This window comes from Polistes fuscatus, unplaced genomic scaffold, assembly GCF_010416935.1.
Source record: "Polistes fuscatus isolate 324 unplaced genomic scaffold, CU_Pfus_HIC Scaffold16, whole genome shotgun sequence".
NCBI lineage: Eukaryota > Metazoa > Arthropoda > Insecta > Hymenoptera > Vespidae > Polistes > Polistes fuscatus.
Window position 1 is genome coordinate 3,166,048 of NW_025113064.1, and position 14,326 is coordinate 3,180,373.

Sequence of the window (14,326 nt, forward strand, 5' to 3'; positions counted from 1 at the left end):
AAATAAAAAGAGAGAAATATTGGTTTCTTCTCTCACTCGCACTTTCATTCAAGCCGAGAGTCCCGAAGATTACCGAAGATCCTTCGTTTGTGAATTAGTACACACAGACGCTCGCACACACACTAGCCCGCTCGCGTGAAAAGTCGGTGGAGAGGCGGGACTTTGCGCCCCACTCTACAATTACTTTTTTTCAATATTTCTCGATTATTTTTGCAGATATGAAGATAAACTATAAAACATTTTTTATGTATTTTTCAATTCCCCACAACTTTTGTTTGAAACTTTTTTCGATTAAACGCCTAGATTCTAAGATAAGGGCATATCTTACCCTTTTTTACCCTTTTTCTCAAAACCTTGGTATCAGATTTTAATAAAATTAGCACCATTCGAATCAGCGTCGTCAACTTACCCTTAGATCAAATTTGCAACCGTTCAGCTAAAAAAGTTTGGCCCTTTTTGACTGGCCTATTGGTTGGATTTGTTCTTTTATCCTTTTTTCTTCAAGTTATTTTTCTATTATTAAGTATTCTTGTAACAAGATCACTGTTACTGTTGGATTAGTATGAGTAGCTAGTGTAGTGGTGTGAATAAGTATGCGAGATAAAACAGTTGAAGGAATAATGTGAAAGATTCTTTCGTCAGTAAATTGCGCGTGTGTGTGTGTGTGTGTGTCGGCATGAGAAATCGAACAATTGACAGTCGAGAAAAATATAAAAGATTCTCGAGCTTACTAGTGTGTGTTATATTCGTAATTGTACGAAGAACGACTTGCATTTGTTTATTAAGAATTTATATATTAAAGATGTAAATGTAGAGGAGTTCATTGTTAGACCTAAAGAAATAAAAACGTATTTATTCAAGTTTTTAACTAACAATATTCGATACTTCCCCGATAGGATAAATATTCTCGTGTTATAAAAAATATAAATAAAAAATTATAAATTAAATTTGTTGCACAAAATTGGAGACTAATTGGTTTTATATTAATTAATGGTTTAGAAATAAGAGATTGTATTTAACAATTAATGATTATAATGAAAAAAAGAAAATACTAATGTCAGAATATTTCCAATGCTTGTGTCTTAAGGGGGGAAATACGTGTAAAACGATGTTTTCATTATGATTTTCATGAATTTTTTTAACGTATTAAAAATTTATGCTATTTATTAATATTATAAGGTCATTTAACACATATATTTAAGAACATTTTCCGAAATTTTTCAAGATTTATCTCGAAAACTAGCGGAGATATCAGCTGTCAACAAATTGTAGGTTTCCATCCGACTGAGCAGTTTGCGTACATCTTGGAAGTCACAATTTTGATCAGAAATCAATTACAAAGAAAAATTACTTTTTTTATATGTGTATCTTCTATTTGAACATCATTTCCCTAGAAAAAAATGAAAATTTGTAATTTTTAGAGGGGTGTGAACATAAAGCATGATTTTTTTCTATTTTTTCATATATTTTTCATTATAAAAAAAATACTTTAAACAAAGATATCGCTTAGGATTCAGGTTCAAATAGAGCGTAATTATATAAAGAAACTATATTTCAAATTTCAAAATGATTGGTCAAAATCTTTTTAAGCTAGAGTGTACACAATTTCGAAAAAAGTCGTTTCGAGAATGACACTTGAACGACGGACGCTCACTTAATAGCTTATAACTTTTGAACAACTTGGATTTTTGACTTGAAATGTTATGAGTATATTTTTTATTAGTTTTACAATCGATTTATAAAAAAAAATTGAATTTTTTGAAGCCTCTACACGTATTTCCCTCCTTTAAACGGTAAAACAAAAATAAGACAAACGAAATATCTTGGTATGCAGGCAGAATAAGTTTATTTTCAACAATTGTATTAAATACTAAATTATATATATGATCACGTTTCGAGCTATTCAACCGTACTACTCCCCGCCCCTTACTTTCGCCGTTCCTTATTTGTTAATCTGCGCGCGCTTCTCCCACTCCTTCGTTAATTTCTCCGAACCAATCACTTTTTCACACACTACAGTTTAACAATAAATTCGTTTACACGTGCCGCTTACAAATTTATGTTTCATTCAATTTATATCTGCTTTCCTCCCCTCCTCCCCCAAGATGTAATAGCTATCTTTCATCTTTATATTATATTTAATAATATTATATAATATTTATATTTAATATTAATTTAATTTAATATTAATATTTTTATATAATATTTAATAATATCTTTATATTATATTTAATAATCCTATTTTTTAATAGTTTTATTTTCTGTACAAGATAAAAAACCAATTAAATTATATTTATATGTGAAATATTAAATTATCTAATAAAAATGAATTAAGAATGAAATTATTTAATAAACCAGAAGAGTTTTGATAATTGAGTCTTGTTCGAATTTACAAGGTCTCAGATGTTCAAGATTTGTTTTTCTGTCGTTTGTAAATAATCAAATCGTATTTTGTATCGGAAAATTTGTGTTTATTAATTATCACAAAGTATACGGTATTTGCATCAATTTTCGTGATTTTCTTTACAATTTCATGGTTTAATCCTACGTTAAATTTTTCGTATAGCACATTTTATTTCTTTTATCAGACTCGTGAACGGAAGAGTATTGTTGTCACTGTGTTTTGTTTTTTTTTTCATTGAATCTGTTTTGACGGTTAAACGATTGAATTTCTTTATGGTTAGCTGTTACACCATTGAACAATAGAAGTACGATAGGAAGAAGACAAAGGTTCGACAATTTACTTACGAGAAAAACAAAATTCCTAGCAATGTTTCATTAATCGATCAGATTTTGCAGAGAACGGACGTTTGTTGAAAAAGAAAAGTAATTAGAAAAGTCTTCTCAATTTATTTTTGTTTGTTTGCTACAGTTCAGTGTAATTTTATTAAAAAAATGAACACCCGTACGAGTTCTGTGATTAATAATAATAAAAATTGTGATGTTAATTTAAAGGAAGCTTATGCGAAAAAATTAGAATTGAAAGGTGCATATGTGCACGCTTTATCTTTGCTTCTGAAAGATGATCTTGTTGCACAAGAATTACCGGTATTGATTACTACGAGCATGATGAAGTTTGGAGAAGATATTTATCGTTTTATTGTTAAAAAAACAAAAGAAAGACAAATGGGGATTAAACATGGGCTCATTAATAACGACGAAACTGATAAAGAAAATACGTTACGTGTATTCAAAAAAGAAAATTCGTCTTACAAGGTCAAAGAAGAACATTCGTATTCAATTATTACGTATCCCGAAGTTACGTATCATAAAATCAAAAAAGATAATAATACGTCTCGTGAAGTGAACAAGAAAAATCCTTTTTGTGAGATTAAAAAGAAAAATCCGTTTTATGGGATGAAAAAAAAAAATCCGTTTCACTTAGCTAATGGAAAAAATTCCTACGATGAATTTGAATATCCCGAAATTACGTTGCGTAAAATTAAAAAACGAAGTGAGTTTCGTGAAAGTAAAAAAAAAAATTCGTTTCCTGTAAAAGAAGAAGAAAATTCGTATCCTACATTTATGAATCCTGAAATTACGTTTCGTGATAACAAAAATGAAAATTCGTTATGCGAAGTCAAAAAAGAACATTCGAACACTGCAATTACGGATCATGAAGTTACGTTTCATGAAATCGAAAAAGAAAATGTCTACATTGAAATTTCGTTTCACGAAGCTGGAAAAGAAAGTGCGTTTGATGAAAACGAAAAAGAAAATTCTGACGTTGAAATTTTGTTTGAAGCTATCAAAGAAAACGGTGCGTGTATCAAAGTCGAAGAAAACATTTGTGACCTTGAAACTTCGTTAGATACAGTCAAAGATAAAAGTGCGTTGAATGAAATCGAAGAAAAAAGTGCGTTTACTAAAATCGAAGAAAAAAGTTGTGACTTTGAAATTTCGTTTGATACAATCAAAGAAAAAAATGCATTGAATGAAATCGAAAATGTTAATTCTCACCCTGAAATTTCGTTTCGTGAAGCCACAGAAGAAATTGCTTTTAATGAAATCGGAAAAGAAAATTCTCACCCTGAAATTTCGTTTGATGCAGCTAGAGAAGAAAAAAGTGCGTCTAATAAAATCGTAGAAAAAAGTTGTGACTTTGAAATTTCGTTTGATACAATCAAAGAAAAAAATGCATTGAATGAAATCGAAAATGTTAATTCTCACCCTGAAATTTCGTTTCGTGAAGCCACAGAAGAAATTGCGTTTAATGAAATCGGAAAAGAAAATTCTCACCCTGAAATTTCGTTTGATGCAGCTAGAGAAGAAAAAAGTGCGTCTAATAAAATCGTAGAAAAAAGTTGTGACCTTGAAATTTCGTTTGATACAATCAAAGAAAAAAATGCATTGAATGAAATCGAAAATGTTAATTCTCACCCTGAAATTTCGTTTCGTGAAGCCACAGAAGAAATTGCGTTTAATGAAATCGGAAAAGAAAATTCTCATCCTGAAATTTCGTTTGATGCAGCTAGAGAAGAAAAAAGTGCGTCTAATAAAATCGTAGAAAAAAGTTGTGACCTTGAAATTTCGTTTGATACAATCAAAGAAAAAAATGCATTGAATGAAATCGAAAATGTTAATTCTCACCCTGAAATTTCGTTTCGTGAAGCCACAGAAGAAATTGCGTTTAATGAAATCGAAAATGTTAATTCTCACCTCGATATTTCGTTTGATGATGTCGAAAAAGAAATTCCGTTTAATGATACCGATAAAGTACATGATTATCTCCTTGACCTTGCGTTTGGTGAATTCAACAAATAAAATACGTTTTATAATGTGAAAAAAAAATACGCAAAAGAAATTAATTATAATAATTGCAGTCATAAATTTACTAGCACTCGAAAATTTAATATTTTTTTTTACCAAATTACAAAATTAAATACAATTATACGATAATCGCTTACATATATAATAAGTTTAAACGTCATTGCGTGCAAAATAACCAAAACATTTTTAGTTACTTTTAAATATTAGAAAGAAACAAAAATAATTGTTTAATTGCAAATTAAGATGTAATATTATTTTTAAAATTGAAAGATGAAAGAAAGCGGACGTGTATTTAAGAATGCACGAATAATTTTCATATTTTTCAATGTTCATTTGATTTTTTAATTTTCATACGTTAATATTTAGTTGATAAACTAGATATAATAATATATTTTATTTTTGTTATTTCACGAATTTGTCAATGTTGATTTGTATTTTTATTATTTTAATATTTTGCTCGTACATTTACAAATTATTTTACTACGTGTTTTAGGTCGTTATCAGTCTGATGGATTCAATACTTTAGCATTTCATTGTTTTAATTATATTCAAACACTTTAAACAGTCAATGATTCCTTCTATGTGGTTTATGGGGATTAATCCATTAATACTCATAAAATTTCAGATAAGAACAGAACCTTCATCACCTTTGACCCCGTGGATTTTGCACAAATTTTTTTGACCCTTTGAGTGCTATGGACGCATATATGCGTCCAGCCAAAATTATCTGTGTGGACTAAGGGCGCATATATGCGTTTATCAATTGTTTCAATCTCTCTCGCGTTTGAGTTTATTTTTTTGCTTTTATTAATTTGTTTGACTACGGTAACCTTTGAAACACCATAAAATAAGAATTCATTTATAATGTATGGCGAAATTTTGGGTAGGAATAAATTTTTGTGAAAATCTATTTCGATAATCAAAAAATTAAATTTCACTACATTCAAACAATATTATTTATTTCTTTGTATTTTTAACAGAATTACTACTATAAATAATAAATAAACATTTAATGGGATGAGCGCCTATAAGCGCTCTCAAGGTCACATACGTAAAATTTCTAATTTTTCTTATTCCAAGTGTTCACAGTAATTTAAAATTTAATCAATATAATAGTTCACATTAGCAAAAAAAGTATTCCGTTTCTTAGGTTAGAAAACGGTAAAGGTTTTGTCCGAAATATTCGACACTCAAAGGGTTAAATTTTTCTTCTACACAGTGTCACAGATATGTTTTTCCGTCAGATTAAAATCGATCAAACTTCGACTTGTTCGTAAAAATGACTTTAGAGATGTTTTATGGAAACTCCATATAATATTACGGATCATATGATTTATTTTTTATTAAGCTAGAGTCTCCACATGTTTTTTTCAAGTTTAAAAAAAGTAATAAAATACGATTTCTAGAATAATTATATTATGTATTATGTACTTGTTAAATTTAATGTTAAGTTTAATGTATTGTACATTACACCATACAGTTTCATGTCATACATATTTCATGTCATTTTTTTTTAAACTAAAAATTTTTACATTTTGTTATGTATTTTATACAATATTACATGTACACAGATATTTTATATTTCATGTTATTTTTATAAATTAAACTAAAGATATTTTATACGTTTTATAAATAAAAAAAAACAAAAAAAAAAGAAAAAAAACAAAATAAAAGTTATAATAAGAAATTAAAGAAAAAAAACCACAGTTTAAATGTTACTTTTTAGAAGATATTTGACATCGTTTTTTCACACAAAAAAAGATTCGTCAAAATATGGTCAAATATATTGATAGAGAGATGTTGTTATTTTTCATTAAATTTAATATAATACAAATAATTTTTATTTTGTATTAAAGTAAATAATAAAACGCCAGTGTCAAGTATCAAATAAAAAGTATACCTTCGCATTTTCTTCTTTCGCACTATCGTAAATGCACATATAAAATGAGATTTAATTTTCGATTTAATTTAAAAACCTATATTATATTTTTTCTCTCTTTTTCAATTACTAAATTAAAAATTATTGATATGTAAAATTAAAACTGCATACTGCAGCTACATATAAATAAAAATATAAAGTTTACTTTAAAATGATTGATTAATATTTTTTTTTTTTTTCATAAAAATTGTTAAAAAGTTTCCCAAAATAAGATTCCAATTATTCTTTTGCCGTTCCTGCAATTTCCCGACTATTCCCGAGTACAACATCTATATTATTCTTCTTTTATTTCCTATAAAAAATATTCGAAAGGTTTTTCAGTTTATAATATATAAACAATATTTTATATGATATATTTTACTTGTTATTGTTTATTTTTTTCTCCACATGTCTAATTTCTAACAAAACGTAGATAATTTCATTTTTAAGATTAATTTATAAAAGTCAGTATCTGTAATTTTTGTAAAAAAAAACAAGCAATGTGAGCACTGGCGCTCAATGTGTTAATTTTCTATTTAATTTAGAGCCACATATCATTGGGCGATAAGGAGCCAATGATCGCTGAAGGCGGGAGTCGACAAAGCGGTGTCGACCAATGAGACACTTTCTTCCCTTCCATTGGACATTTTGGGAGGAAATCTCGTTTCCCTTTCCATTGGGATGAGATGTGTATGTATGTAAAGAGATTTTTTTGTTCGATTGAGGCCGAAACGTGGAATAATGATTAACTGAACGAAATATAATACCTCGTTACAAAATATAAATAATTAGAGAGGGGTAATTTGTAAAAATTTAACCTTTTACAGAGCCACGTTGCATATGTAAAAGATACTATTAGCTTAAGTACATTAATTATATTACTTGCATAATGATCATTTTTCAATACAATAAAAAATTGTGCAAATAGAAGAAACTTGTCACGTTTTATAATAATGCATCTTATTTTCAATTATATTCTTCATTAAATTAAGATAACATACTCTAGAAAAATAGAAGAAAAAAATATTGTTTACAGTTAATTTCAAGAAAGAGAAATAGAAAAAAGGATAAAACGAATTAGTATATAAGCTTTTTGTAAAACTTCTTTCTTTAATTTGTTAAAAATGATTAGGTATCTAGGCTAACTACTTGCACAGTGATTAGGATCCTTAGAACAGTATAAAGTTTGATGTCCTGAAGGTCTGATCCTTTCTTTGTCAAAGGATTAAAAAAACAAGAAGAATAGGATAATCATCGATAATTAAAAGTCCAGCAATTTTTATGTTTTAATCATGTCTGCAGAGATTTGTCCTTTTTTTATTCAACTGTATAAATATTATATAATATGATAAACATATTAACGGTAGGATTTTTGATATCGTGCTCTTGCTCCTGGACCACCAAACTTTTTGGGTTCGCATCTCCTTGGATCTGCGACCAGAAGAGTACGATCGTATTGGATTAGAATATCTTTGACTTCTTTTTTGCTCGCTTCGTCAACATCTAAAACATAATACAATATTTTTTAATATATTAGCGTTATTTTATTTTTTTAATTAACATAATACAATATTTATTAATATATTAAATATATTTTATATTTAGCGTTACTTACATTTTTGATAATAAGCTACAAGAGCTTTAGAAATAGCTTGACGAATGGCATAAATTTGTGCTACGTGACCACCTCCGTTTACTCGAACTCTGATGTCAACACCAGCAAATTTCTCCTACGAAGTTACAACACTCTTTAACAATTTTGTTTGCAATTGCAAAAACATTTAATATGCGAGTATAACATAGTATTATTATCACAATCCTTGAACTTACAGTAACTCGCTGTATTATTAGAACATCATTGCTTTTTAAATACAATTGTCATTTCTTGTCTTTTTATATCCGTTGTTTGCAGATCAATGGTTTTTCAAATAATTTAAAGTATTATAATATCATAAAAGGATGATAAGTATAAAAAAATTTTTCAACAAATTAACAAATTTGAGATAAGCCTGAACGATACAGTGAAAGTGAAAATGTTTTCATATGTACAAATTTTTAATATCACCTACAGAATTCTCTTTTCTCTTTGTTTTTGTTAATGGTTCAAAGATTATTTATACTAAAAAAAAAAAACTTAGCATTTACAAGCGTTTAACTTAAACTCATGCCGTACATTGATGTAGCGTTATTTTTTGTTATATTATGGTATATAAATAACTATATTATTTAAATAAATAAAATGTATGTTTTTGACAATTGGAAAAAGTGTACTACTTAGTGAAAAAAAAACCCATGAATTTCATAAGTCAACTTATAAGTAAGCATACTGAACAATCGTATTCGAAAAGCAATAGCGTTTGAATATTAAAGCGAGTCACTGTATATCAGAATAAAGTCAACATTCTGAAATCTCTAACGTATAATTAAGTTTCATTTAAAAAAATTAGTTATTTAGTTTTAAAAAAAATCTACTATTATAATTGTTACAGATAAATGGAACTTGTTATTCACCTTCCCAAGAAGTAAAATAGGTTCTTGTAATTTATATTGCAAGACACGAGGTTCAACCAATTCCAATGGTCTTCCATTTACGCGAAGATTTCCACGGCCTCGTTTGCAGTAAGCTACTGCAGTAGCACTTTTCTATTAAATAAAAGTACATATTAATTATAGGTTAGGAATTATTAGTAACCTGTACTTGCCTTGCGCCCAAACACTTGTACGGAATGGATCGGTTCCTTTTGTTTCTACAAAATAAATAAATAAATAATACATTTATATCATTTAATAAATTAAATCAATTTATTGAATAAATTTATTTATAAATTCCAAATTTACCTTCTGCATTTTGTTAAGCACGTGTACTTTCTTGTAAGGTAATTACCAGAAAAGAAACTAATACGTCAGATGGCGGTAGTGTCTTTCAAATTACTACGTTAGTCAAAAATTAATTGGTAATAATAATAATAATAATAATAATAAAAATATCATTATTATTATAAATTACGAGTCAGTTTAATAAAATAAAGGTAATCGATTATTGATTTAATTGTAATAAATATGAATATATTTAATCATCGAATTTTACAATCAAACATATTTATTCAAAGTAAACAATAATAAATTCAAAATTGATTCTTCATTGTGTACAGTGATGATAAATTTGAATCTTTTACATATCTTTGATGAATTAAAGATAAATGAATAGATTTAATGATTATTAATAAGAAAAAAAATAAAGGATTTTTAAGTCTACAAGGAATCAGAGAGTAAATTATTTAAATGGATACTTATGATACAGCAATTACAATAAAAGAAGAAATATTGGAAGATGAAAATGAAAGCGAGTATCTTACAAATAATGATACATATTTGAATTTTTCTAATACAAATGAAAGAATTCATAAAATATCTCAAAAGAGATTAATTAATAATGACAAAGATGAAGGTGAGTGTTCAAAAGCGAAGAAAGCAAAAACCATTAACAATAAAATAGATGAATTAGAAACCGATGACTCTAACGATTCGGATTCTGATAAACTAAGTTCATTTAAAATGAATACAAAGAAAAAGAAAAGAATATCTTATTCGTTTACTGTTGAAAGATTAAATAATAATTCTGATGAGATTGATGAAGCCCTAATTGATAAGAAAGAAGAAAGCGAGATTGAAGAAGTTTTATTGGAGAGAAATAGGATGGTTTGTATTATTAATAGCGTTTCATTCTAAATCAAATGAATATTATAAATAAAAATAATAATAAATATTATATGTTGTTATAGAAATTAGAAAAATTGAAAATTAAATTGATACATGAAGTACCACCTCAACATAAGATAGGAGGCTATACCGGTTGTCGTGGACTGAACGATGACGAAAAAAGAATATTTGAAAAGTACGGGCCACTTCGTAAAGGATCTTTTTCTTTGGAAGAAGATAAAATCATTAAAAGAAATTGGAAGAAGTTTTGCGAAGTAAGATAATATTCTTTGGTTTAAAATAATTGTTCGATCAATCTTCTATTATAATATTATGAATTTTATTATCAATTTACAGGTTCATAACTGGGAAGAAGATAATATCGAACCATTCATTTCGGTTAAAAAGAGCAGACAATTTTATATTCCTTGTTTTAAAGAGCGGCAAAAATTTATTCAATTTCTAGCCAATGGGTTACCTTGGAGAAGTTTGTTTAGCGTTAATACACGATTCAAAATGTTATATCAAAACCATACTAATCAAAGGTATGAAAATATATTTTCCTTATGTTTATCGGTAAACTTGTATTACGAACAATCATTTATTTGAAATCTTATATTACAGATATACTGTGAGTGAAGATAAACAAATATTAGATTATATAAAGAAACATAGAAATCTAGAAAAAAATAAAATTTTCTGGAATTTAGCGAGAATATTGAATCGTACGAGGCTCTCAATTTGGTCGCATTACGAGTTGGTTTTAAAAAGCCGTTACGTTGAAGAAGAAGGTAAACGGATAGTTTTTTTATTAACAAACATTAGAGGAGAAAAAAAGATTTGATAATATTTTGTTATATTTTGCGTAGAAAATATTTCTAAAATAAAACCTGTGTGGACGTTATCGTTAATTACAAGATATGTAAATGGATTGCTTCGAATAACGAAATGTGACTGCATAGAAGAATTAAAAAATGCTATTATCCCAAAAATAATTTGGATTAAATTAGGAAATAAATTAAATATATGTTATAAAAGGTTGAAATACTTTTGGGCAGCTCAATTGCATATGCAGCTATTTTGTCCAAAAACCATTTATATGAATGATATTAAAATACAATTAATAGAATAGTAAGTAAATTTTGTAATATTATAATGAATGTAATAATCCGTATAAAAGAAGCATATTTAATTATACTTAATCATAACATATACATATAAGTATTATAATATTATATTTGTTTATACAGCATGTATATAAAAGGAATATCAAGTAGAAGAGAAATAATATGGTCAAATATTTTAAAACATTTTGACGGAATGACTTCTTATTTTTTAAATCAAGTATTATTCTCTCTTATGATGGAATCGGATGTAAAAGAATGCAAAAAGAAGAGTTTTTTAGGTAACATATAATATAAAGTATACGTACGTTTATTAGCGTTGATTAGTTTAATGTAAATATGTAATAAATTATTTTTTCTTTTTTTTTTAGATGCTATAGAATATTTATATGAAGAGAAAATAACAGAAATAAAGAATGATAGATTAGATAAGTATTTACCTCGTATCAAATATACTATCAACAAGAGAAATTAAATGTAATTTTGAAGTCACACATCTATTTAAGAATAAAAAAAAAATTACACATTTATTTTAATAAATTAAAATGAAGCACTCTTTAACTTCAACTACTATAAAGTTCAAAAAAAAGAAATGAGATATTTATTTAAAAAAACATGACAGAAAATTAATCTTTATCATACAGAAATTCGTATTATAATATAATTTTCATATTTTATGCTTTATTTTTTTTCGATTCTTTCTCCAGTGCCTTTTCTTTTGCTCTTTGATAAAGAGGAATAAGTTTTCCTTCTTTGGCTAATATTTTAAGTAATTCCATAATAAGAGGAAGATAATTGTGCTTTCTTCGAATATTTTCTATTTGATATCGTTTTGATTTTCTCATTTCTTCTTCTATCAATGCCTGTAAACGTTCCAATTCTGCAGGATCGCAAACATTTGCTTTTTGACGCTCGTAAAGTGTCTTTCTGTCTGTTACTATAGCCATTAAATTAAAATGTATTTCTCCTTCGTTGTATCTGTTCAAAAGATATTAAATATTACGTATGACATTTAGTAAAAATATAAAAAAGTATAAAGGGTGATTCTAGGAATTGGAACAAGCTGCTATTGCAGTTGCACTGATGCATCCACCTGATGCAATTGTACTTTATTTTTTAACCAATTGATTTCTGAAAGTTATTGAAATAATTGAAATATCTATACTTTATGAAATGTTTAATATTTTATATCTTTACTTACTATTTGTTATAATACAAATACTATTATTATTTATTATAATATAATAAATATAATATTTTATATCTTTACTTAGTATTTGTTATAATACAAATACTATTATTATTTATTATAATATAATAAATATAAGAACATTCTTTTATAAAGAATTTTTAATAAAAATTAGTAACTTGTTTCAATTCCAAGAATCATCCTGCATATAACGAAAATAACTAAAATTAAAATTAATTAAATTTACTTACTTATTTATACGTTTCTGAATAATTGGTTTAGCTGCTTGAACCCATTGATCACCAACTGGACAGGGTCCTAAATCCATGGGCCCATCTTTTAATCCATCCAGTTCGTATAATCGACCATCAATAGATACATAACTCACAAAATGGAATACATCATCATCTTTAGATGCTTGTTTAGTGTCATACTCGAATAATGTTTGTCTAAAGAGAATATTTTATTTTACATAAATTTATATTATTTATATAATTTTAATTAACACTAATTGTTATACTGGTTTTTAGGAATCAGACTTAAACTTTCCATCCATGCTACGCAGGTGATCAACATTCTTATCTTTCAACAATTAACAAATTATCCAAAATGGAAAGTTCAACAAAAGAAGTGTACTGCGTAATTTGCTAAAAAATACTTCCTCTTCTTCTAGAACTAAAGTTTTACCTCGAAAAAGAATTGTGAACTTCTCGAATAACATCGGAATTACTTAAAGCGAGACCTCGCATATTTGCATCGAAACTCTGACAAAAGTTTTTAAATTCCTCTAAATTAGGACCCAACGATATATCTGAGTGTTTGCAATTTAAAAGTACACTCAGTATTGCTTGCGTAGCGCAAGCATTATTTATCACCTATAAATATGATTTTTAAATTAAAATTATTAGGAACATTATATTGCAATTTTAAAAGATTATATTTTAATAATAGAAATATTATATACCTGTTTCGCAAAAAATATCTTATCTAATCTACTATCTTGTACAATATTTCCAGACGGTTCATCGTCTTGTACCCATTTAAATAAAAATATTAAACCGTGAACTGGCCTGAAAAATAAAAAACATTTATTACTTTATATTAAAATATCATATATTTCTAATATTTGATACACATTCTCATACAAACATAGGTCTTGTGTAAGATGATAAATATAAATGCGTACTTTAAATGTTCAAATTGTTCGTCATCCAAACTCCATAATTCTTCGACTTGAGCTCCCTTAACACCTACGAACACATAAGTAAAATTAAATTTCATTGGTAACACGAGTATAATACAATACGAATTAAATAATATTATTTTCCTTTCTTTTTTATACTAGAAAATCGAAAAAAATTAGATTCTAAACAAAATTATCACAATTATAATGTTTATATGCAATATTGAAAATTTCATAATAATGAGATATAAAAATAAGAGAGATCATTATATTCACCAAATTCTTTAATTAATTCCGTAAAAACACCAGGATCGCTTTCAATAAGACACCAATTTCCTGCAGAATCAGCCATGTTTTCAAACTTCAATTACAAATTCTCATCTACACCATTAGTTCTTCTTTATTCTTGTCATAACTTCTCTGTCGGTAAGGTAGATCTCAAT

The 14,326-nt window shown here is 26.9% G+C and overlaps 3 protein-coding genes and 1 long non-coding RNA gene across 4 annotated transcripts; 2 read left to right on the forward strand and 2 right to left on the reverse strand.

Annotated features, from left to right (window-relative positions):
• Positions 1-7,778: 7,778 nt before the first annotated feature.
• LOC122514945 (40S ribosomal protein S16-like) lies at positions 7,779-9,584 on the reverse strand. Its single transcript, XM_043632096.1, has 5 exons — positions 9,527-9,584; positions 9,391-9,435; positions 9,200-9,331; positions 8,304-8,418; positions 7,779-8,191 (listed from the first exon to the last, which is right to left on the reverse strand). Exons 1-5 carry the CDS (start codon positions 9,533-9,535, stop codon positions 8,046-8,048), a joined length of 447 nt encoding a protein of 148 aa, XP_043488031.1. The 5' UTR covers positions 9,536-9,584; the 3' UTR covers positions 7,779-8,045.
• Positions 9,585-9,757: 173 nt separating this feature from the next.
• On the forward strand, positions 9,758-12,019 carry LOC122514908. Its single transcript, XM_043632044.1, has 7 exons — positions 9,758-10,387; positions 10,471-10,662; positions 10,745-10,932; positions 11,012-11,178; positions 11,257-11,518; positions 11,638-11,792; positions 11,883-12,019. The coding sequence occupies exons 1-7, from the start codon at positions 9,971-9,973 to the stop codon at positions 11,984-11,986; spliced, it is 1,485 nt and encodes a 494-aa protein (XP_043487979.1). The 5' UTR covers positions 9,758-9,970; the 3' UTR covers positions 11,987-12,019.
• Positions 12,020-12,089: 70 nt separating this feature from the next.
• Positions 12,090-14,273, reverse strand: LOC122514927 (ubiquitin carboxyl-terminal hydrolase isozyme L5). Its single transcript, XM_043632073.1, has 6 exons — positions 14,160-14,273; positions 13,887-13,950; positions 13,665-13,770; positions 13,388-13,575; positions 12,952-13,149; positions 12,090-12,489 (listed from the first exon to the last, which is right to left on the reverse strand). Exons 1-6 carry the CDS (start codon positions 14,233-14,235, stop codon positions 12,186-12,188), a joined length of 936 nt encoding a protein of 311 aa, XP_043488008.1. The 5' UTR covers positions 14,236-14,273; the 3' UTR covers positions 12,090-12,185.
• Positions 13,006-13,635, forward strand: LOC122514955. The gene is made up of 2 exons (XR_006303171.1): positions 13,006-13,143; positions 13,231-13,635. It is a non-coding gene; the product is annotated as an uncharacterized LOC122514955 (long non-coding RNA).
• Positions 14,274-14,326: the final 53 nt, after the last annotated feature.

Bases quoted from the DNA above. Each gene is read 5' to 3' on its own strand.
- LOC122514927 (XM_043632073.1), bottom strand. From the start codon at position 14,235: ATGGCTGATTCTGCAGGAAATTGGTGTCTTATTGAAAGCGATCCTGGT. The intron at 13,576-13,664 runs GTATATAATATT...TCATATTTATAG, and splicing joins AGATATTTTTTGCGAAACAG to GTGATAAATAATGCTTGCGC. The intron at 13,150-13,387 runs GTAAAACTTTAG...TATTCTCTTTAG, and splicing joins GTTCACAATTCTTTTTCGAG to ACAAACATTATTCGAGTATG.
- LOC122514945 (XM_043632096.1), bottom strand. The intron at 9,332-9,390 runs GCAAGTACAGGT...TTTATTTAATAG, and splicing joins TACAAGTGTTTGGGCGCAAG to AAAAGTGCTACTGCAGTAGC. The intron at 8,192-8,303 runs GTAAGTAACGCT...ATTATGTTTTAG, and splicing joins TGTAGCTTATTATCAAAAAT to ATGTTGACGAAGCGAGCAAA.
- LOC122514908 (XM_043632044.1), top strand. From the start codon at position 9,971: ATGGATACTTATGATACAGCAATTACAATAAAAGAAGAAATATTGGAA. The intron at 11,519-11,637 runs GTAAGTAAATTT...TTGTTTATACAG, and splicing joins AAAATACAATTAATAGAATA to CATGTATATAAAAGGAATAT. The intron at 11,793-11,882 runs GTAACATATAAT...TTTTTTTTTTAG, and splicing joins CAAAAAGAAGAGTTTTTTAG to ATGCTATAGAATATTTATAT.